The 23,737-nt window shown below is 44.2% G+C and overlaps 1 protein-coding gene across 31 annotated transcripts in view; it reads left to right on the forward strand.

Moving 5' to 3' along the window:
• Positions 1–23,737, forward strand: part of MACF1 (microtubule actin crosslinking factor 1) — a 337,337-nt gene that overhangs the window by 247,156 nt on the left and 66,444 nt on the right. For all 31 annotated transcript variants that reach the window (XM_045064242.1, XM_045064247.1, XM_045064244.1 and 28 more), the window contains 4 exons: positions 5–134; positions 804–1,003; positions 4,154–4,649; positions 5,264–6,735. In XM_045064242.1, coding sequence (XP_044920177.1) covers positions 5–134; positions 804–1,003; positions 4,154–4,649; positions 5,264–6,735 — 2,298 coding nt within the window. The remainder of the gene's footprint in view (positions 1–4; positions 135–803; positions 1,004–4,153; positions 4,650–5,263; positions 6,736–23,737) is intronic.

Below are 23,737 nucleotides of genomic sequence, written 5' to 3' on the forward strand. Positions count from 1 at the left end.
CTAGGCCTTCCTGGCTGAATTGGAACAAAATTCTCCCAAAATCCAAAAAGTAAAGGAATCCCTGGCTGGATTACTGATGGCATTTCCCAACTCACAAGAAGCAGAAAACTGGAAGGAAATGCAAGAGGAACTCAGTAAGTATTCAGAGGGATGTTGCAAATTCACTAAATTTCTTCTCTTTGTAGCAAATATAGAATTTCAGCACATCGTATAAAGCAGGACTTATTTTTAGTTAATTTTCATAAGCAATCAAGAGGCCCAAATAGGGCTAGGGAGTGAGTGAGTTTGATTAGGAAAAATAAATCTAGAGGTTCCACTCAACAGTCTCAGAAGTTTGGCTTTCTTGGGCAAGTCAATCTGGTAGTATGTTGTGATAAGGAGAGCATTGGTGATGAAAATGAAAAATGGGAAATAATCTATTTACTGGAATTATTCTGTGTTCATACTGAACTATATATAAATGATACTGATGAATGTTTACTGGCATGAAAAAAATCACTGGCATGAAAGATGTCTATGATATAGTAAGAGTTAAATAACAGGCCATAAAATAATATAGTAATAAGATAGACTTGCATCCGTGTGTGTGTGTGTGTGCTGTGTAGTTTCATATAACCACCACCATAATCAAGTACAGAACTGTGTTATTTTAGCTAAAATTAAATGAAGGTTATTTTTAACTTAAAATTTTTTAACTAATGCTGTAGTGGTCATTTCCTGTTGTTTATTAGGAACATAACTTAGGGATCAGGCCAGTGGCTGGTGAGACTAAAGGAACACATTCTCTCATTTCCCCTCTACAGATTCCCGGTGGGAAAGGGCCACCGAAGTGACCATGGCCCGGCAAAAGCAACTGGAGGAATCTGCAAGTCATCTGGCCAGCTTCCAGACTGCAGAATCCCAGCTCCGGCCCTGGCTAATGGAGAAGGAACTGATGATGGGGGTGCTGGGGCCCCTATCTATTGACCCCAACATGCTAACTGCACAAAAGCAGCAGGTCCAGGTGAGCCACAAAACGTACTGTGTTAAGCAAAGAAATTGGAGTCACGTGAATCTGGTTTTGAATCTGCTCTCAGCAAGTAGGTTTCAAATGACCCTAGACAAGTCACTTAAGCTTCCAGAGTTCTTTTCCTCGGTTTAAATGAGATGTGTATAAGGACTTTATCACAGTGCCTGTCAAATAGTAAATAGTCAATAATTGTATTATTAATGTCATTAACAGAGGCAGTAAAATGAGTGGATGTGAGAATGGAGGATTTCTGATTCCTTTGTAGAATTGTATTTTACTTTTAATCCCCAATGGTAGTGATCATTTTACTTAATGTAATGTCTTATATCTGCTGACTTCACTTAAAGATTTTCTGTTGCTCAAACCTCAAAAAAAAAAAAATTGATTTAAGTGTCTACCATCATAAAAATTTAGGTTGTTCAAATTATGTCATTTCTAGTGAATTCCCACTGAGAGCTTTTTCTTCTTCCTCTTCCTCCTCCTCCTCCTCTTCTTCTTTTTTTGGGTAAGCTCCAGAGAATCTTCTCATTCTAGATCCCCTTCCAAACTCTTCCAAATTTGTTCTATTCCTTTTCATCATCTACCAAGTTCCCTAAATCAAGACCTAAGAGTAGTTTTTGAAGGAACTCTTTCTTTTAGCCCCTGCATCCAATTAATTATCAAGTCCTCTTTAGGTCACTTATAAATATTTTCCTATTCCAGTGGTTTTCAGACTCTTTGGTTTCAAAACACTTTTACACTCTTAAAAATTATTGAATACCCTAGGGGCACCTGGGTAGCTCAGTCAGGTAAGCATCTGACTCATGATTTTGACTCAGAGTCATGAAATTAAGCCCCCCATTGGGCTTTGTGCTTAGCATAGAACTGCTTGAGATTCTGTCTCTCCTCCCCCTCTGCCCCTCTTTCTGCCCTCTCTCTCTCTCTAAAAGAAATAAAATCTTTTTCAAAAAAATTATTGAGGACCCTAAAGAGCTATTGTTTAGCTATTAATATCTATTAATATTTACTGTATTAAAACAGTAAAGGGGCACTTGGGTGGTTTAGTTGGCTAAGTATCTGACTCTTGATCTCAACTCAGGTGTTGATCTCAGGATTGTGAGTTCAAGCCCCATGCTGAGTGTGGAGCCTAATTAAAAATAAAAACAAAGAAAAACACTGAGGAATTTAAAAATATGTATTTACTGGGATGCCTGGGTGACTCAGGTGGTTGGGCACTGCCTTTGGTTCAGGTCATGATCCCAGGGTCCTGGGATCGAGTCTCACATCGGACTCCTTGCTCTCCGAGGAGCCTGCTTCTCTCGTTGCCTCTGCCTGTCTCTCTGCCTGCTTGTGTGTACTCTCTCACTGACAAATAAATGAATAAATAAAATATTTTTAAAAATATGTATTTATTAATTAATTTTAAAATAACATTGGTAAAATTTAACATTAACATAACTAACATTTTTTTCTTTATGAAAAAAATAACGTTTTCCAAACTTAAAAACTTCAGTAAGAGTGGTATTATTTTATGGCTTTGCGAATCTCTTTGATGTCTGACTTAATAGAATATTTTCATACATTTTCTTATCTACTTCTGCACTCGATCCTTTGCAATACCAGATGTCATGTAGCCTCTGGAAAACTCCACTGAACAGTCATGAGAGAAAAATTATAAAAGGCAAATAATATCTTAGTATTGTTACAAAAATATTTTGACTTCAGGGACCCTCTGGAAGGGCCTGGAGACTCCTGAGGCCCCCTAGAGCATACTTGGAGAACTACTGTTCCAATCCTCCATTCCGAGAGCTCCTCTCTTAAGGAGGTTTGAGCTCAGGCCTATACCATTGGAACAGCCTCCTAAAGTTTCTTTGTCTAGTGCATTCTCCACACAGTTGCCAAATTATCTCCTGAACTCACACATCTGAATACATGAAAATGCTTCGCTGGCTCTCTGCTGCCAATTGAACAAAGTCCAAGTACCTGCTCAGTGTCATATATGAGGCTTTCCACAATCTGGTCCCAGTTTGTCTTGCCAGCCTTGTTTCCCACTCTTCTCCCATATACCCAGGTTTCAGCTCACACCAGGTAACTCATCTTTTCCTTGAACACACCATACTCTTACCACTCTGTGCCTTTGCTACCGAGGCCCACCACCTGTAATGCTGTTCCTCAGTTTGACTGTCTGCTCACTGGGAAAACTCCTTCCTTGTGTCCTCTGTGAAGGCTTTCCTGACTTCCTTTGCCCACTTTTGTCATCTTCCACAGAATTAATCATCCTTACTTCTTGCTTTCACAGTGCCACGTTTGCATCGGTGTTTATCATTCTTACTTTTTTTTACATTCTGTTTTAGTTCATCATTTACACATCTGTTATTCCTTAAAGTTGTGTCTTACTTATGTACGGTGTGAGTGATGAATACTTTCCATAAATTGTCTGATTTAATCCTTAAAACAGCCAAGATAAGTACATTCTATGCTCATTTTATAGATGAGGAAGCTGAGATTTAGAAAACTTTAAGAACTGACCAAGCTTATATATATAGTTCACGAGTGATAGAGTCAGGATTTGAACCCATGAACCCAGCAGTCTGACTCCAGAGCCTGTAGTTTGAACCCTAACTACTTTGCTGAGTGAAACAATGGATAGCAAAGTGTAAAAAGACATGCTACTTGATTTAAAGACGTCCATTATCTATTACATGCTATGCTGTAATGTATAGATTGTATGTGCTGTTGGAATTCCAAGAAAGAAACTTTGAAAAATCAGAGGCATAGAGCGTTGAAATGGCAAGCCCAGTCAGTAATATAGCTAGCCCTGGGCCCAGAGCTCCAGACTTGCAATTCAGAGGCCTGGGTTTTGTCTGGCAAAGTTGATGAGGGCCAATCCAGAAAACAAGGCCAACCTTAGTAACTATTGTTGAAAATAGGACAAATAAGGAAAAGAAATAGAATAGGCACAATCAATGACCCTTTCAAAACAAGTTTTTATTAAGCAGTTGTTAGAAGTGATATTACATTTTCCTAGTAGCTTGGTCCTTGGAGTTTTCTGGTTTATTTTCGAAAGGAGTTGGCCCTAGTTGGCACAATCTAAAATCAGTTTTTGTTTTGACACTCTTTTTAGATCTTTTTTCTCTAAACATCTTGATGTCAATTCTTTTGCAGTTTATGCTGAAGGAATTCGAAGCACGCAGGCAACAGCATGAGCAGCTGAATGAGGCGGCTCATGGCATCCTAACAGGCCCTGGAGATGTCTCTCCATCCACCAGCCAGGTACAGAAAGAACTCCAGAGCATCAACCACAAGTGGGTTGAGCTGACTGACAAACTCAATTCCCGTTCCAGCCAAATTGATCAAGCTATTGTCAAAAGCACCCAGTACCAGGAACTGCTCCAGGACCTATCAGAGAAGGTCAAGGCAGTGGGACAGCGACTAAGTAGCCAGGCGGCCATTAGCACCCAACCTGAGGCTGTGAAGCAGCAACTAGAGGAGACCAGTGAGATTCGATCTGATGTGGAGCAATTGGACCATGAGATTAAGGAGGCACAGACACTATGCGATGAGCTCTCAGTACTCATCGGGGAGCAGTACCTTAAGGATGAGCTGAAGAAGCGTTTGGAGACCGTTGCCCTGCCTCTCCAAGGTTTAGAAGACCTTGCAGGTAAGTTAGGGTAAGGCACGTACTGCTGACATTAGCGGCAAGCCAAAAGATTGGCTTCGTGATAGTCCCAAGAATCTAGGGTGACCTGTAAGTAGCTTTTGGATTCAGACTAGTGTTACCCTAACCCTTTGTCCAGCTATGGTGAGAAATGCTGTGATTATCATACACTGACTGGGCACTAACGATATGTGAAGCTTTATGGAGCAGTTCCAGCGATAAGAGCACTAACGTCAATTTTGCCTGCAGGTCCAGATTCATGCTCATAGGTGTATTCACAGGTCAAGTTACATGCACACACACAGAATCAGATGCGTACAATGGCCTTGTACAAGAAGAATTTTGTCATCAGTTTGTTGCCTTTCTCTGGAAACATTTATGGCTTTTTACCCGCTTAGAAGTAAAAGTTTACTTCTGTTATTCAGATCACCTTATTAGGTTGGTGTGAGGATTAAATAAGTCTAGTATATGAAGGAGACCAGTTTTGTGCTGCTTTTATGGTAGGGCCTCAGTTAACATAAGTTTCCTTCCCCTAAGATTAGACCATATACTCCCAGCAAACATTTTAAATGCCATGTTCAGATTTGATTGGTTTAAATTTGATTTCCTCATTTCAGCTGATCGCATGAACAGACTCCAGGCAGCTCTTGCCAGCACCCAGCAGTTCCAGCAAATGTTTGATGAACTGAGAACTTGGTTGGATGACAAACAAAGCCAGCAAGCGAAAAACTGCCCAATTTCTGCAAAATTGGAGCGGCTACAGTCTCAGCTCCAGGAGAATGAAGAGTTTCAGAAGAGCCTGAACCAACACAGTGGTTCCTATGAGGTGATTGTGGCCGAAGGAGAATCTCTACTTCTTTCCGTGCCTCCTGGAGAAGAAAAGAAGACTTTACAAAACCAGTTGGTTGAGCTCAAAAGCCACTGGGAAGAGCTTAGTAAAAAAACTGCAGATAGACAATCCAGGCTCAAGGACTGTCTGCAGAAAGCTCAGAAATATCAATGGCACGTGGAAGACCTCGTGCCGTGGATAGAAGATTGTAAGGCCAAGATGCCGGACTTGCAGGTCACTCTGGACCCAGTGCAGCTGGAGTCCAATCTCCTGAGATCAAAGGCTATGCTGAGTGAGGTGGAAAAGCGCCGCTCCCTGCTAGAAATCCTGAACAGTGCTGCTGACATTCTGATCAACTCCTCGGAAACAGATGAAGATGATATCCGGGATGAGAAGGCTGGGATCAACCAGAACATGGATTCCATTACAGAAGAACTACAGACCAAAACAGGGTCTCTTGAAGAAATGACTCAGAGACTCAAGGAGTTTCAGGAAAGCTTTAAAAATATTGAAAAGAAGGTTGAAGCGGCCAAACACCAACTTGAGATCTTTGATGCTCTGGGCTCTCAAGCCTGTAGCAACAAGAACCTAGAGAAGCTAAGAGCTCAACAGGAAGTGCTCCAGACCCTGGAGCCCCAGGTAGACTATCTGAGGAACTTCACTCAGGGCTTGGTAGAAGATGCCCCAGATGGATCTGATGCTTCCCAACTTCTACATCAAGCTGAGGTTACCCAACAGGAGTTCCTGGAAGTGAAGCAGAGAGTAAACAGTGGTTGCATGGCGATGGAAAACAAGCTGGAGGGGATTGGCCAGTTTCACTGCCGAGTTCGAGAGATGTTTTCTCAGCTGGCGGACCTGGACGATGAGCTAGACAGCATGGGTGCCATCGGCAGAGACACCGATAGCCTCCAGTCCCAAATTGAGGATGTACGGCTATTCCTCCACAAAATCCAAGCCCTCAGGTTAGATATAGAGGCCTCTGAAGCAGAGTGTCGGCAGATGCTAGAGGAGGAGGGGACTTTGGACTTGTTAGGTCTCAAGAGGGAGCTGGAAGCCCTGAACAAACAGTGTGGTAAACTGACAGAGAGGAGCAGGGCTCGCCAGGAGCAGCTGGAGCTGACGCTGGGCCGCGTGGAGGACTTCTACAGGAAGCTGAAAGCCCTCAATGACATGACCACGGCAGCAGAGGAAGGGGAGGCACTTCAGTGGGTCGTGGGGACCGAAGTGGATCTCATCAACCAACAACTAGCAGATTTTAAGGTAAGTCTTGCCCTTTTGTTTTTTAATCTTTTGCTATCTGATATGTATTTCTTTTCATGTAGCTTAAAACCCGTTTTATATACATCTTAACTTCTGTCTCCGGGGCCTCTGTTCTCATTTCCAACACCATCAGAGCACTCTGTCTGGAGACTAAACAGTCTCTTGGACTCTGGGCAACTGGTTTGAATATTTTTCTGTTGTAATTTATTTCAATGTTGATAACCAACTAAGGGTATAGAAAGAAATGTCCAAATATTACTGTTTACTCTGAGAATCTCCTCTTGAGATTTGTAACAGCCCCAGGTTTTTCTCCAGGTCCCTATTTTTCAGGTGAGATGTGAGAAGTCATAAACAAGGGTCATCTTCCCAAAGTGTTGATTTTTTTCCCTCCTATTTCAGAGGAAAGTTGTTGATGTATTATGAAGTAAAATAAAAATTCTCATGAGTTACTAAGGTAAAATGTGACGTTTCAAAGAAATTTCCAACTTATATCAGGCAGTGCTTAAGACTATAACCCAAACCCCCAGGAGTACAAGTTCTTGGAGAACTTGTACTTGTATAGGAGAGTTTGAAAAGCACCGCCCTAACTGCAAAAATGTTTTATTTCTTTGCCTGAGTCAGAATTTCCAGAATTAAAACAACAGGGGAAGATGGGAGGAGTTGACTCAAAAATACGATTTTCCAGGTTAGGGGCTTGGAACTCTCAGGACTGGTGGGTCATGGCTTTCAGGATGGGAGCCTTTCATCCTGAGTTTCCTTTTTTGTCACTGCCAAAGAGGGCCTCACTCCACTGCTGGTGGCCCCTCTGCTGCTTTTCCTTCTTGTGCACAGAGTAGATGTGGAAAGGCTACTTCGAGTACTTTACTTCCATCACTGGTGTTAATTATTCCCATGTACACCATCATACTGCCATCAAAGTCTCTTTGTTCCCTAAAACCCCTGCCTATCAGGATTCTTTCAAGTACAGCCACAGATGGAGAGGTGGTATCGACACCAGGGCAGAGCCCTGTGGTCCTGAGAAAAGTTACAAGACCAAGTAAAGAAGGGTGGCTATTTCAGAAGGGCCCTCAGCTTAGGGGATGTTCAGCTCTGAAGCGGAACGTTGGCTGAAGGCCCCTTCCAGTGTTTGGAGACGCGCACTTTGGAGTGACAAGTCATCGTTTGGGGGATTCTTGAGGCCCCAAATAAGGAGAGGGGAGGAAGGGAAAATTCAGACCTGTGAGCCCACGTGTTTTCCTCTTGGAAACTCCCACACCTCCATTCCCGGGGCAGGCAGGCAGGCCTCTTGCTTCATCATGTGTGGTGTCCCAGCCTCTTCCACTATAAGCACCTCCAAGGAGAGACTGTCTTCTCTAGGCTCTGGGTTACTTAGGATTAACTGTCTAATTAACTAAATGAATTTCTTAGAAAACTGAAGCCTATCCCTTTGGGCTCCAAAATAGTTTTATCAAACTAGATTCTGATTTACATGGGAATTATTTTAAATCTTATTTGCCTAATCTTCTAACTATGTTGTACAGACGTTTTTCTTGATGAGTGCAGGTTAACATTAGTAAAAAGATGATGCTGTTCTCTCCGATGGGGATATCCTCAAGGATATTGGAGACATTTGGGGCTGCTTTGTACTGACTGTTCCTAAATGTCTGTGCAGGTTGAGTTGGGTATTGAAGTTCTTGTTTAGTGCCTCTTAGCGTGTGTGTAGCTTCTTTCTTCCTCTTCCCCGGCTAGCAGTAACTTCTCACTGCCATCACTGGGCCTGCCTTTAGCAGTCTGTCCCTTGCTTCTCATCTTCAGTGAGCTAGAAAATGAAGTAAACAAGCCTGTTAAAATTGCATTAAAATACAAGCTGGAATATAACAAAAAGAGTCCATAGGCAGGCATACAGAGTGTTTGGATTTGAGGATAACTAATCATTTCCTTTTCATCTAATCCTCGGTTGCTAGAAACATTCTGAATTTTGATGTAGCTGGAAGATTTTAAGAAATTACTGGCCATTACTGTATTTTATTTGTAGCCTATATATGTAGCCTGAAAGTGCTCAAAGTTCAGTCTGCTTCCTCGTTTAAGGTAGCATATTTGTTTCACTGATTTCTAAAAATACGCCTCCCACTACCAATACCTTGTAAAGGCTGGGACCAGACACTGAGGAGCTGTCACCTCAGAGTGTGTTTCTCTGCAGGGGACTGGTGTTGAAATGCAAGGCTGGAAGAAAAGAGAGAAAGAGGGTGGTGAAGCTGTGTGCCCTGTGTGTATCCTCCTCAAGTTGAGGGCGCAAATCAGAAGCCTGATTCCACAGGTCCGCCTTATAAAGTCAAAGGCGTTGGGAAGTGTTTTTGCCTCCTCCCAGCAAAGGCCTTCGGTCTGGAGGGGAGGAGCACACTCCTGGCTCAACTCCTGCTGAGCTCATGGGAAGTGAAAACAATGGGAGGGGGGAAGCTCAGTGTGTCAGTTCTACAGTCCCCTAGAGGGTGAGTAAAGGGAAGGTCTTTTTGGACCCATTCTAAGGACTGCGTCATTTTCATGGTTTGAGTATTGAGTTTTGAGTTAATGTGCTCTATATCCAGCAATGGATTAATCTTCCATCATAAAGTGTGACTCTGTTTTCAGACTCAAAGTGTTTTTAATAAGCCAAAACCAGAGGGGTGCCTAGGTGGCTCAGTCAGTTAAGCGTCTGCCTTTGGCTCAGGTTGTGGTCTCAGGGTCCTGGGATCCAGTCCAGTGGTGGGACCACACTCTCAGCACAGAATCTGCTGACAAGCAGAGGATATGAGTCTATAGACAGAAGCGTGGGCTCTGCTCTGAGCTGGCTAACTCCACTGCAGATGGGTGGAAAAGACAGATGAGTCAGGTCTGGGGACAACCCCGGGCTTACTTGGGACGGTGCAGTAGTGCTAAGAAATGCGTAGAAGGGCAGCTTGTGGGAAAAGTTATTTCTTCCTTAAATGAACGTGAAAAACTGAAAGCCATTATTCTGAGGGAAGGTTTTCCCGTCAGTTACTTCTGAATAAATGATAGAATCTAGTCAGCCAGTGAGGATCTATCAAATGGGCAGAGAATCCTCTCCCACTCTAAACAAGCAAAAACCTCAAACCTTCCTGAATTAGGTGCTTCACTGGATTCAGTCATTCCAGAAATCTCAAATGAGAATGTTGAGCGTGTTTTCAGAAAACTGAAAGGAAAAGAAGTTGGCTAATCTCTTCAGGAAGTTCTGTTTTCCTGAACAAGAGAGTCAGTGATTATTGAGGAGAAGGAATCGTATGTGCATAACAGGACACTAACAAGAAAGAAAGGACCTTTATTTCACCGAAACTCAAGCCAAAGAAATCTAGTAACTCTGATGATAACAAGAGGCTTTCCTCATTTTGAAATTCCCTGTGCCAGTTTTATAGTCAAGAATTGAGATCATTCTGAGTCTCAAACTTTCAAACCCCTTCCTGTACACACACGCGTGCACACACATACAGAAACAGACACACACACACACACACACACACACACACCTCTGCCCCAGAACCACAGTGGCCTCTCAGTCAGAAAGTAGGTGTTGATTTGGGCATCAAGAGCAGCATCAGGAAACCCGGATGCTCTTTGCACTCTGTATTTTTTTTTTTTAAGATTTTATTTATTTATTTGACAGACAGAGATCACAAGTAGGCAGAGAGGCAGGCGGAGGGGGTGGGGGAGGAACAGGCTCTCCGCTGAGCAGAGAGCCCAACTCGGGGCTCGATCCCAGGACCCTGAGACCATGACCGTAGCGGAAGGCAGAGGCTCAGCCCTCTGAGCCACCCAGGTGCTCCTTCATGTGTTAATTTATATTTACTGTGTATTTGGGCCAGGCTTCAGATTCAGCACGCCACACTCCGTGACAAGAAAGAACAAGTGGGGAAAATGGAAACCCTTTTAGGGTCCATAGGTTTCTCACAAAGGTTCACTTTGCCTAATGGTGTGCTGGAAGCATCCAAGCCTGTTAAGTCTTTTCCTTCCTTGCCTTTGAGGCTGGACTGTTGGGATATAGATAGGTAAGGCAGCAGGCTTCCTTAGGACTGTCCTTAATCCTAATTCAGGCGGAGTAGAGCCCAGGGTCAGGGATTGCACGTGCTTACAGCCTTTGTCTGGAGACCTCAGTATCCCACCAGAATACCAGAACAAGAAAGCCGTGTAAATCTCTTTGATTTTTTTTTTTTCTTTATGGAAGGCAAGTTTAGGCTTCCCTCTGAAAACTCTTGAGAAGACCGGGCTTGACATGGAGCTGAAAGACTGCCAATTTGCACAAAGATACTTCCCTGCCTTTCAAACAATTACAAAGATAGTATCAGCCCATCTTCAGTGTTGCCAGTTAGATTCACTAGAGAATAAAGCAAATAAGATCAGCATTATCTACCTGCCCTTGGAAAGAAAGGAAATCACACTTGGTGTGACCTGTCTGTCACCTGGAGGTTTCAGTTATTTCCAGCTTTACAACAGCAAGATAAGTTGAGTAGGCAGCCCCGCTCCTGCCTTGTGCTGACCCTTGGCCTGTCTTGGTTTTTGGTTTTTTCTCTCCCTCCTTCCTTCCTTTCCTTTCCTTTCCCTTCATTCCTTCCTTCCTATTTTCCTTCCTTCCTTCCTTCCTTCCTCCTTCCTTCCTTAAACGAGGCTACTCCAATAGGAACTATGAGGGTCCAAAGGAAGTAAAGAGAATGTCCTAGAACAGTAGAGAGAATGCCCTTGACATTTTAGGCTGGATAGTTCTTTGTGGTGGGGGGCTGTCCTGTGCATGGCAGGATGTTCAGCAGCCTCTCTGATCGCTACCCACTAGATGCCAGTAGCAACCCTGCCCCAGTGTAACAACCAAAAATGCCTATCTAGACATTGCTGGACATCCCCTGGAACGCAAAAATCTCTCTCGGTTGAGAACCACTGCGTTGAAGAAAATTGCCACCTTCATGTGGGAAACAGAATTCAGCGGGAAAAAGTGCTGGTTGATTAAGTTAAATATTTATGTAGCAGACACCTTCTCCTAATCTGATGAAGACTGTGTGGTAGCAGCAGCAACTGCCTCTAAGTCAGCCTTCCTTTAGGCCAAGCCCTGGACTCCTGATTTTTGCTGGTACTAATCAGTGTCTGGTTTAAAATTTCCTAGGCACTTTCCCTGGCATCAGCAGTTTATTTTTTGTGGAGTTGTTGATGCAGGTGTTTGGTTGATGATGCATTTCTAAAGAGAAGAGGAACTTCCTGTGTGGAAATACTTCAGGAGGTTTCCTCCTTCCCTGCCTTTAAGGGGAGACTATGGTCTGTCAGTTGCTCTCCTCAGCCCAGGAACTCACAGTTTGGCTGCTGATATTTATAACCCTTCAGAGACCAGCCCTCAACACCCCACCCAAAGAATCCCAGTGCTCTGTAATAATCCCTTCAGCCCCCACTGTAGCAACTGGGTGGGGAGAAGGTGAAGAAGGTGCCTTTAAGGACTTCAGGTTTGCTTTATGTTGAAGTCTTTCCAGCCTCATTTTACAGTATCCCCATTAGTATTTTAAATAACAGCATCACAAAGCAAAATCCCAAGATTGCAGCCATTACATCATCTTAAAGGAGCCTCACGCTTCAGTGAAGGTAGTAAAACCAAATGGAAGCTCGTCAAGAAAGCATTGATGGATTTCAAACTCCTCCCCCCCCCCAAAAAAAAAATCTGTCTGGAAATTTTGATAGCAAGGGAAGATTTTAAAGCAACAAAAGAAAGGACTGAGCAGTTTGATTTTAATTTACTGAAATTCTTCACAGATTGTGTCCGCACGTAGCATTTGCAACTGAGGTTCACCATATGATCTTGTACACGAAGGAAGAAAAATGTTTCCAGAAAAACTAGAATTCACCCCATGCAGAACTTACCTTCATTTGTTGAATATTTGATTAGTGAACACGGTTGAGATAAGCACAGACTTGCAGAACAGGCCCGTTTCTCATTGTGTCTGGAAATGAACCGTTCTCAAGCCTTGGCCTAGTCCTCAGCTGTAGCTTCAGAAAAATCCCAGGTACTTTCAAGCTAGCTGGCTGGCACACAGGTCGTAGCATAAACAGGGAGCCTCTAGGAAGTGTGATGAGTTGCTCTGAAGAGCACTTTATTGTTAGGGTTGGTTGGTTCACCAGGAATGAAATGGGTCCCACGGGGAGTCGTGTCAGGTCACTGCACCAAAGCATCACTGCACCAAAGGGCTGTCTCCTGCCAAACGGATTCTTCCCAAGTCTCAGCTGTCCCGGTTGGGAAACCTAGCTATGGGAAGAATGTGCTCCCTCCCCACCTTCCTTAATACTTAGCCATTACCACTACCAAGTGCTCTTCAAATACCAGTCTCTGGTGTTGGCCGTGGAAGATTAATGGGACATACTTACTCCCTAGGCCTTAACAAGTTGTTTTCCTGCTACTAACACTGTGATTTGAAACATGGACCTTTCAGAACTTTGGCCCCTCCAGGATAAGAATAAGTGCTGCGATGGTCCATGGATCCCTTGGTGGGGGTTGGGAGGAAGGGGCTCGTTATTTCTTTCAGTCCGTTCTTACTGAGCACTTGCTCTGTGCCAGGCCTCATGGGGGGACAGTGTGTTATGAGAAGCAGGTACAAGGGAGTGCAAGGGCAGTGATGTGTGGTGGCAAGTCCGGTGAGAGACACCCTAAATCCAAGCTCAAACTGTAATCCCCCATCAATCAGACATTTAAAATTCCAGTTGCATGGGTGCCTGGGTGTCTCGGTGGGTTAAGCCTCTGCGTTCTGCTCAGGTTATGGTCTCAGGGTCCTGGGATCGAGCCCCACATCAGGCTCTCTGCTCATCATAGAGCCTGCTTCCCTGTCTCTCTGCCTGCCTCTCTGCCTACTTGTGATCTCTCTATCAAATAAATAAATAAAATCTTTTAAAAAAAATTCCAGTTGCAGACAAGAGAACTGCAACTTAAAGGTGTTATAGTATCTTGTTCAAGCCAACAGCAAGTGGCTGTTAGAACTGGGATTTGAAAGGTTTGTTTGGTACAAAAAACCATGCTTAACCAATAGTTGGGGGCAGTTTTCCCCCTTGGGGACATTTGGCAATATCCAGAGACATTTTGACTGCTACAACTAGAGGAGCTGCTATAGCATCTTATTCAGCCCACTTTTAGCGAGGTGGGGGTTTGATATTTTTTTCCCTCTCTCCAGATGCCATGACAAGAGTTAACTGACAAAAGAGTTGCACTACCTGGCAAAACTTCGTGGTTTTCCTCCCTTTTTTTCAAAAATAAGTTAAAATAGTGTTAGTTTGGAGAGTGACTTACACAGATCTGTTGGATAAAGTTAGGATCCTGGTGAACTAATTTGAGTTAGTGGCTAAAGAATTCTCTTAATACTTGACCAGTCCCCACCCCGCCACAAGCCTCCTGCTGTGGAAATCAATCAACTGAGTATCTCAAGCTGCTTCCTGTAGGGTGTGTTATGGAATGGCATCAGCCCCAGCACCAGCTGGGAGTCCTGATCTCAGTGTGATTTTATCAAACTTTGTCTCTTTGGAGCCTTGCTGTTTGGAACAAAGGATCCTCTGTTAGGAATGCAGAGAGCTTCTTTGATTGGACAGCAAGCATGTATGCACATGGTTCCCACGGAAAAAAAAAAGACAAATTACGCTGTAGCCTTCTAGAACTTGGGCCTCCAAGGTGCTTTTCCCTTGGGTTCTATTTTCACCCTTCTTTCTGTGGGTGCTTATCCTTCACCCAGACCAATGTAGGAGCCATCTGATCTGATGGATTAAATTATGGCCTCCTTCAGAACTGATCTATATCTGTGCCTCTAGTCTTTTCCTTCTGCAGCCATGGAAACTCCGTATTTGATCCCCACTATTTTTCCAGTGTTATTTCCTATATAGACCACCCATCCACCCCATCCACTCATCCCAAACTCTCCTTATACATTTTGCCTATCTCTACCCAAACCTCAAGGCTTGGTCTAAGTCCTGTGTCTCCCCCAAAGCCTCCTTGATCTACCCAGCTCACAACTTCTCCTGTTCTCCTAGACCACTTAAGATGTGTAACTCATTTGGCCTTTATCATAGACTGCCAAACTTTGGTGTTTTCTGATTCTATGCATTTGTCCCATCTCTAATCTCAGTGAATGCATTTTTGTGTCCCTGGAAGTAGTTAACATATTGCTGTGCATGTACTTGGAGATTAGTGAATATATGACTGATTAGATGAGTGCTCTTTATTTCTCATAAGCCATGTGAGCTCTGGGATTCAAAATGCTGTCTACTTTGCAAGACCTGAGGCAAATCCTTGTGAATCCTGAGAAATTCTAATTCTAGCCTAGATTCCTCACCTCTCTTTGCCTGTGGGCTCTCTTCCTTCTTTACTAGTTAGTATATGTTAAAGGAACACAGTTTCATTTTTATATTAGCCTGAACAAAACAAAGAAACTTGCTACTTCAGTTATGCTTAACCAAAGCCAGATCCTGAAATACCATCTTGTAGTTGTTACCCATCACTTTAGAGTCATTGTCACTGGCCTGATTAGTTCACAGCTAGAAAGAGTCTTCATACTGCATGCGACTTAGTGTAGTTTAAAAAAAAAAAAAAAAAAAGGAAGGAGTCTGAGTCAGAAATACTCAGCGTTGAGTTCTGGCTCTGTCATATACTAGCTGCATGTGACCTTGGGGGAAATCACTTAACCTTTCTGTATAGTTATTTTAACTATAAAATGTGAAATGGCTACCTTTAGAGTTTTTATGAGAGTTAAATGAAGTGATGTAGATGAAAGCACTAGGCATATATTAAGTGCTCAATAAATGATAATAATCTCTTATTTTTAAATTATTTATTTATTTGTTTGTTTTTCTTAAAAGATTTTATTATTTTATTTGACAGAGAGAGCAAGAGAGGGAACACAAGCAGGGGGAGCAGCAGGGTGAGAGGGAGAAGCAGGCTTCCCGACAAGCAGGGAGCCAGATGTGGGGCTCAGTCCTATAACCCTGGGATCATGACCTGAGCCGGAGGCAGATGCCCAACAGACTGAGCCACCCAGGCACCCCTATAATCTCTTATTTAAAAAAAAAAAAAAAGTATCCAGGCACACAAATTAGAATATTATAAAATCTTTTTAATAAGAAGTTTATGCCCTTTGTGCCTAGAGATAGTTATTCTCCAGAAGATTTGCTCTAAGGCCCAGTACCCAATTAGATTAGTTCTTTCTTTTCCTGGAAAAATGGAGATTATGAGGGTAAAGTAAAATTCGCTCGGTGGCAGCAGTGAAACAGGTGGTTGGACAACAGCTTTCCTGAGCAGTTTTTGGGGGGAACAAGTATAGAGCTGGTTTCTAACATTAGAGTTGCAGTATATAGGCAATATGGGTCATGACTTGTAACACAACTTTAAATGTACTTGATGCACACGTACATACATGTGCTTACTTACTTATTAACTTGTTAACTTATACATATCAAAATCCCACAGTGAGCATGTTTTTCTGAGACCATTTTGACCTTGGCTTATGTGTTCTACAAATCAGTGTTATTTTCATATCATTAACCAGAATTAACCAGAAGCCATTACCAGCTCAGTGACTTCCTCAGTAACTCAGTTACCCATCAGATCAATTTTAATGATCTCAAGGTCCTTGACCTAATTATCTTTTAACATAGACCATGTTATGTTCACCTGTTGCCATACAGTGGCAACTACCAAGTCAGCATCTTTGGGAGAGATATCTCTTAATATTAATCAATCTTTAATTAAAACATTGAGGTGTGAGGGGGAAAAGGTATCAGCTTAGTTTCAGAGAAAAGCAGCTTAAAAAACACAGATATAATTAATCTCTCTGTGAAGCATATATACCAGATCCAGATAGTTTTACAGAAAAGCTTTAATTCTTCACAGTTTCAGCAGAAATGTTTTTAATATTCGGTTTTATGTATATATGAGTCAAGGGAAGAGGATGCTAAGAATTCAAAGAAATTGAACTTCTCCGAGACCTCCTCCAGCTTGAATTCATTGCATCTATCTAAGTAACCCATTTAATGTCTCTGCCGTCTTTCAGTTTGTTCCCAAAGGAAAAGCTCTGATTTGGGTCCAGTTCTTTACATTCAAACCAAAGTTGGTTGGTTGTCGATCGATGGTAAGAACTGCTTTAGTAACAAAATGGAAGAGACAGTTTTCATAAATCTCTTCCCTCTGAATTATTTATCCTAACTCCTTTTCTAATATTGGAAAAAGGACCCCTATGGCAAGATTTCTTGGCAATTCACCCCAAAGGCCTGTTTCGTAGAAATAACCAAGCAGTTATGTGAAGCTGTTAACATGCAAAAGTTGTAAAGTCCTGCAAACCTGGAGCAGGAATGACTGCTCTCAGTCCTAAGTGAATGCTCACATGGCCATTTTCTCAGGAGAGCCTTTCCTGAGCCTGCAGATCAGGCCGCCTTGACTGATGCTCTCCTAGTACTGCTTGCTTTTCTTTCAGAGTACTTACTACAAGTGAATTAAAATGTATGTCTGCCGCCCCTACTGGAATATAGGTTCCTGACCGCATATTGCTCATCATTTTTCTCCCTTTGGTGTCTGGCATAATTTGGAGCACATAGTAGACCTAGTAAATATTGAACAAGTTGAAAAGAATCAAGGCTATATCTTATGAAGTTACTTGCCTTAAGAGGACAGAAAGAGGAACCCAAAGGTCAAAGAAGTACTAGTTAAAAAGATAGTGTCAGTATAGCATCGTGTCATGGAAGCCAAATGAACAGAGTCTCAGGAAGAAGGGAGGATCAGTACTTTCTCACCACTGCTTATCCTTAACCCACTAATGTGATCCAGCCGCTATCACGGCACTGAGACTGTTTTCTTGGAAGTATGCACTGATGTCCTAGTTGTCAAGTCTAGTAGTCTTGTCTAACTCATCGTCCTCCTCATCTGTTATGCAGCATTTAATATCATAGCTTCTTCGCTCTCAAAACCCTCCTGTGCATTTTCTTTCCTGACATGGTATTCTCTCCATTCTCTTCTCTGGCTGCTATTCTGCTTTCTTTTTTGGTTTGTCCTCCTACTTCCCAAGTATGTGGTCTAAAATTTGGTCATCTGCCCTCTTCCCTTTTAACCCACATTTAATCCCTGGATGTCCACCCCCTCATTCTTCTATGGGGAAGGCTTCCAAATCTGTATCTCTACCCCAAACTTCTATCTTTTGTGTAAGGGGCCTTTCTGGACACCTCCCCATAGGTTGTCTTTGAGTACTTCACATTCAGTATACTCTAAATTGAATGTTTACATTTTCAAATTGTTTCTTCCCCTCTACTGCTGTTTTATAGGACAATTATGCCCTCAGGAATACAAGAGTAATGCGATAGCATTGTTTTATTTTCCCCTTAACCTCTGCCTTCTGTCTGGTCAGCTTTGAAGTCCAAATATTCTGTTTCTGTGATTTCCTTCACAGCTCCCTTCCTCATTTTCATGAGTTCAGGCTTTTGGTACCTCTTGACTGAACTGCAAAGTCCTCCTGATTGCTCCACCTTCAATCTTCCCCATCTAAGCTTATTCTGTACAGAAACCAATGCAGTATCATCAAACATAAGCTCAAATCTTAAGAGCCTGGATTTTCACTAGCTGTGCTACTTTAGACAAGTAAATTTACCACCTCAAGCTTTATTTTTAATTTAAGAATTTGGATTTTTAAAATGAGATCACATATATTAAATGGCAGTTTAATGAGCACTCCCAAACTATTGGGAGACGTTCATCGTACCACTCAGTAACTCTCATGAGTTCCTGGTAAGTTTAAATAAGTAAATTTCAATGTCATAATGGTTTTCTGAATAAAGAAGCATAAATTCATGCTTGGCATTCAAGGGCCTTGGTGAACTGGCCTTAAGCTACTTACCATTTTGACCTCTCATTTTTCCCTTTTCTACTCACTGTATGTAAGCCATGTTGACTTTGAATTTGCTTCTGTAGGCTCCCTGCCTCTGACCTTTCACTTAGAAATCTTGTCTTTACCATCTCTACATATCCATATCCCAGTGAGTAAATGTAATTCCCTCCATAAAGCCTTCCCTGATTCCCCCTGCCTTCCTTCCCTCTACTCTTCTGTCCAGTCTTTTCTGTTTTTTTTTTTTTTTTTAAGATTTTATTTATTTATTTGACAGAGAGAGATCACAAGTAGGCAGAGAGGCAGGCAGAGAGAGAGAGGAAGAAGCAGGCTCCCTGCTGAGCAGAGAGCCCGATGCGGGACTCTATTCCAGGACCCTGAGATCATGACCCCAGCCGAAGGCGGCTTAACCCACTGAGCCACCCAGGCGCCCCTGTCCAGTCTTTTCTAATTCACAGGGCCCGGTGCTTTTGTCATTACTATCTTGGTGAGTGGCTAAAAGAGGGATTAATACACTGTTTTTTGGAAAGTCTGCAAGCAGGAAAGGGCTTACAGGGGTCATGAGAGTTCCTGCAGAGTGTGTGGAAAGTTTTCTCATGGGTTTGGAAACACATGTGAGCTCACAGAGCATCAAAATCCTTAGTATCCCATTTAAAAGAAGCTTCACATCATGTTGTATTGCTTAATGAGCCACTCCATAGCCATCTTTATGTAATAAAAACACCTTAGGATGGTAGTTACTGATGCCCAACAGGTACAGACTAATACTGTGGTGTTTCCACTTGCCACTAAATAAATGCTTGTAAAGTCTAGCGAGCCTAAGATGAAAGGCATTTTGTAGATTTATTTATTTTTTATTTATTTTTTAGATTTTATTTATTTATTTGTCAGAGAGCGAGCAAACGCGAGCGAGCACAGGCAGACAGAGTGGAAGGCAGAGTCAGAGGGAGAAGCAGGCTCCCTGCGGAGCAAGGAGCCCGATGCGGGACTCCATCCCAGGACACTGGGATCATGACCTGAGCCGAAGGCAGCTGCTTAACCAACTGAGCCACCCAGGCGTCCCCATTTTGTAGATTTAAAATGTGCAAGATGTAACCAGTCTTCTGTATCCTCCTCTAATCAGAACAAATCCTCCAAGAGTGAGGGTTGCATGAAGAGGCATTAAAGAATCTGGGGAAGTGTGGACCTGGGGTCTCCAGATTGTCCTAGGAAGCTGGTGGTTTATGACTGGAGCATAGGCGCAAAGGCAAAATGTCGGGGTCAAAACTTGGAGAGGGAGCTGTGTTAGGGTGTGAGGAGACTCTACCCAGCTGTCTTTAATTAAGAAGACAGCAGGAAGGACCAGGATTGTTCTTTCTTCTAAGTTCACTGAAAGAAAATCCAACACCAAATTTCGTTCTTACGAATCTCTAAGTAGAGAATTCTTTGAACTTTGTAATCAACTAACTGGAAACTAATTTGAAATTTGGCTTCAGCACTTATATTTGTGGTTACAGGAGTGGGGGAAGCATTCAAAGAGGTTCTCTGGAGCTCCCTGTACTTGTCTTTTAAAAAGTTTACACACAGCATGTGAAATGAACAGATGCTTTTTTTGTTGGAGCTATCAGGGTAACAAGAGGCTGAAAGCTATATCAGGTATTTATTTCAGTCACTGAGATGGCTATTGGCAGAGTTCCACATACCAAAACTAAAGAGAAACTCATGAACAGATTTGAAAAAAAAAAAAATAAAAAGACGTGGAGGAAAGAGCCCTGTGCTTCCTCTCCTGATTTCTTCCTAAACACATACTGATGATAAAAAAAGGAGCAGTGCACTCAGATAGCACTCTCTGGCTTCTTTTTTTTGTGGTGGGGGAGAGAATTGGGCAACTTTATGTAATCCTTTCTATAGAGTGTGTTTGAACTTTGGGAGATTTCTCTATAATAAATTTCTTAACACTTTATAGTCAGAGAGTAGAACTTAAGCCAATAAATACTTTGAATTTGAACTTCATAATTGTTAAAATGCTCTGTTTATTTATATCACAATATGGAGCATTTTGCCAGAATAGTGAGAATAAGGTAAATAGATAGATATGGGGAGGGCTTAAGAAGACTGAATTGGTTGGCACCTGACTGGGTGAGGAAACAGGAAAGGAATTTCTGGCCATGAAGTTTGTGATTCCACATCAAGATCATTCTTTATAATGGAATAACCACCCACCCTAGTCGAGAGCCAGAATTCCTCAGATTCTTCCAACCAGAGGGGCCCTGGCACACTAAACAGTCTGTTATGATATCTGAACACTTAAGTGAGTGTATTTGGCCAGGGAGACTTGCTAGTGAAATTGATCTTGCCTTCCCTGGGTTTTTCCAGTTATACTGAATAATTAAAGGAAAATTAAGACCCAGATTCCCTGAAGTGTTAAGTATCAGATCTATAGGCTGATCATATCCCTTAGGATCACAGTGTGTCAGCGTGAGTAGGAACCTTAAAATTCACCCTGACAAACTGATAGAAGATTTGTTTCCCCAAATCCTTGCCAAATGATTGTAATGGATTTCTGCTCAAACACCTCAAGGGTCAGGAAAGTCATCATTTTAGGGGACACTTTATTCTTTGAATAGCTATGAGAAGGCTTTTTGTTGGTTTCAAATCCGCCCTTGGATCTTAGTGCACCAGCTTAAGGAGACATCCAGTACAAGCCTCCTTCCTCCCACATCCCAGCCCTTCAGATACTTCACTTGATCACATTGCCTGGAACTTTCTGTAGGTCAAGAATTCTTGGTTCTTTCTCTTGTTTGTTCTTCAGGGGACAGGGTTTCTAGTGTCTTACAGTATAGGACCAGGAAGACTCAGGATTCTGGTATGGCTTCTTTAAAACTTTTAGAACTAAAGAAAAAGAAAGGCTATCAAGACACAATTTAGTCTATCCCTTTCCCCTTCGGTTTACAGATGAGGAGATAGTCTTTTGGTTTTGACAGGGCAGAATTGATCAGCAGTCTCTTTTGAAGGAGAAGTGGAGTATAACCCATTTTGCCAGTGCAGTCTTTTTTAATTTGCTTAATTCTTTTTTTTTTTTTTTTTTAAGAACTCATGACCCCGAGATCAAGAGTGGCAGACATGCTCTACGACTGAGCCAGGCAGGCACCCCTTTAGTTGCTTAATTCTGATAATAGGCTTCAACCCACACCTCATTTTTGCCAAGGACCTCTCTGGCTCTCTGAGTAAAGCCTAAGGCTCAGCTCAGAGGTTCACTGCCAGATCTTCATATGCCAACTATTGGCTTTACTCACTGTTTGTGTAAAGGATAGAAATAACTTTTATGTAAGTTTAATCATCTATATTGACCACATAGTTTAAAAGAGATTCCGAAATTTTAGTAGACTTTGTTGCTTTTCCTTCATAAAATCAGAAAATGACCATCACAAAGGGAGCAGAGTATTGCACGCCTTCAGAAATGCAGCTGCCTCTGTTGGACAGTTTCCTGGGTTGCCCTTTGTACTTTCCTGGTTTAACAGTCACCAGGTGATTAGATGGCTTTCTTAAAAGCCAAGAAGCTGTGGCCGGGAATATGGACCACTTTTCTCTCGTATTTTCCTTTTTGAGACTTGAAATACAGACGCATACTTTTGAGCTGGCTCCAGGCAGGCTCAGGTTTCCTTGGAAGTGAGCCGCAATAAAGCAGCCCAGGTGTTAGGGCGTGGGTCTCTGCTGCTGGCGTCTCCACCTCCCCGCCCCCCTTCCTCGATCATTGCCACCTCTAAAGTCTGCGAGCAGAGATTCTGGTGGGAGGATGGACCAAGACCTGATGTACGGGAGAAAGGAAAAAGAGAAGGTGCCTAGAGTTCACCCAATAACTTGGCCTCACAGAATGCCTTCGGACACCAGGAAAGTGCCGAGTTTAAGGGTAGAGTGTTCTTGGCGCGGAAGGGGCGCGCTAAAGGTGACATTGGAGGGACTAAGACAGCCTTTGGTGGTAGAGCTGGAGCCGAGAGCCATGCGTGCGGCCCGCCGCAGCCGGCGCGACCCAGCCGGCAGATGGGCCCCGAACAGCCCCTGCCAGAACCCGCTAGCTGTGGGGAGGCGGGGGCCCCCCTCTGGGTTCGCTCGCCCTTGGGCTGGGCTCGGAGCCCGGCGGGCCCGGACGCGGCGGGGGCGGCAGGGGGTCGGGCCAGAGGGAGGAGGGCGGGGCTTTCCTTTGTCAGGGGATTTGCGCGGCGCGGCGGAGCCGGGCGCGGGTACCGCCCCCCTCCTGGCGCCTTCTCGGGGGGCGGGGCTCTCCCTCGGGCTCTGGGGCGCGGTGGGCGTGGGCTTGGTGAGCCGAGCGGGTGGTGCCCGGGCTCCCTGGTCCCGAACCGCGCGGAAGCTCCGCCCCTGCCGCCTCGGCCGCCAATCCTCTCCGCCGCCCCCTCCCTCTCGGCTCGGATAGCTCCTTTTCCCTGCCCCCGCCACGGCTCCGCCTCCGCCCTCCTCCCCTTGGCTCTCCGCGTTGCGCTCCCGGGCTTCCAGGGGGGCTGCCCGGGCGGGGCGGCGCGGTGGCGCGGCGCGGGGAAGGGGGAGGAGAGCCGCCCGCCAGCCTAGCACTTGCAGCGAGCGGCGGGCGAGCGGGCCGCTCTGTGCGAGGGAGGAGGGCTCGTCCCCGCCCGGCCCGAGCGGAGCCTTTTGTTCCCAGCCAGAAGTTTGCATGCCGGGACCGTGACAGCTGCGGGCGGGGAGGACGGCGGGGCCGTGGGGCCGGTGGTGGCGGAGCATAGAGGCGGCTGCTTGACATGCAGCCCACGGCGCGGCGGCTGCGGGCCGGGGACTGGCGGCGGCGGGGGAGGCGGCGCCCACAGCACGCGGGACTCAGCTGCCGGAGGGACAAACTAACTTCCTGAGCGCGGGACTGGAGGCCGGCGCGGCCCGGAGCCACCTGCCAGCCTGCGGTGAGGCATCCCTGGCCCTCGGGGCGCGCGGCATGGCGCGGGGGAGTGGGCCGCGCTGAGCGAGCCCTTGGACCGGCCCTCGGCCGCTGCTGCAGCCTGCCGGCCTCTCGAAGGCCCGGCGCGGGGCTCCACTGCCTTGTTTTGCGGTCACAGCGCAGGGCTCTTCTGGGAGCCACAACAATGCCATGATGTTTTGGAGACAGGAAGCCCCAAGCTGGCCCCGAATGAAGGACTTCCTGTGTTTAAAGTTGC

This window comes from Mustela putorius, unplaced genomic scaffold (assembly GCF_011764305.1).
Source record: "Mustela putorius furo isolate JIRA1106 unplaced genomic scaffold, ASM1176430v1.1 tig00003853_pilon_pilon_pilon, whole genome shotgun sequence".
In the NCBI taxonomy this organism is placed as follows: Eukaryota; Metazoa; Chordata; class Mammalia; order Carnivora; family Mustelidae; genus Mustela; species Mustela putorius.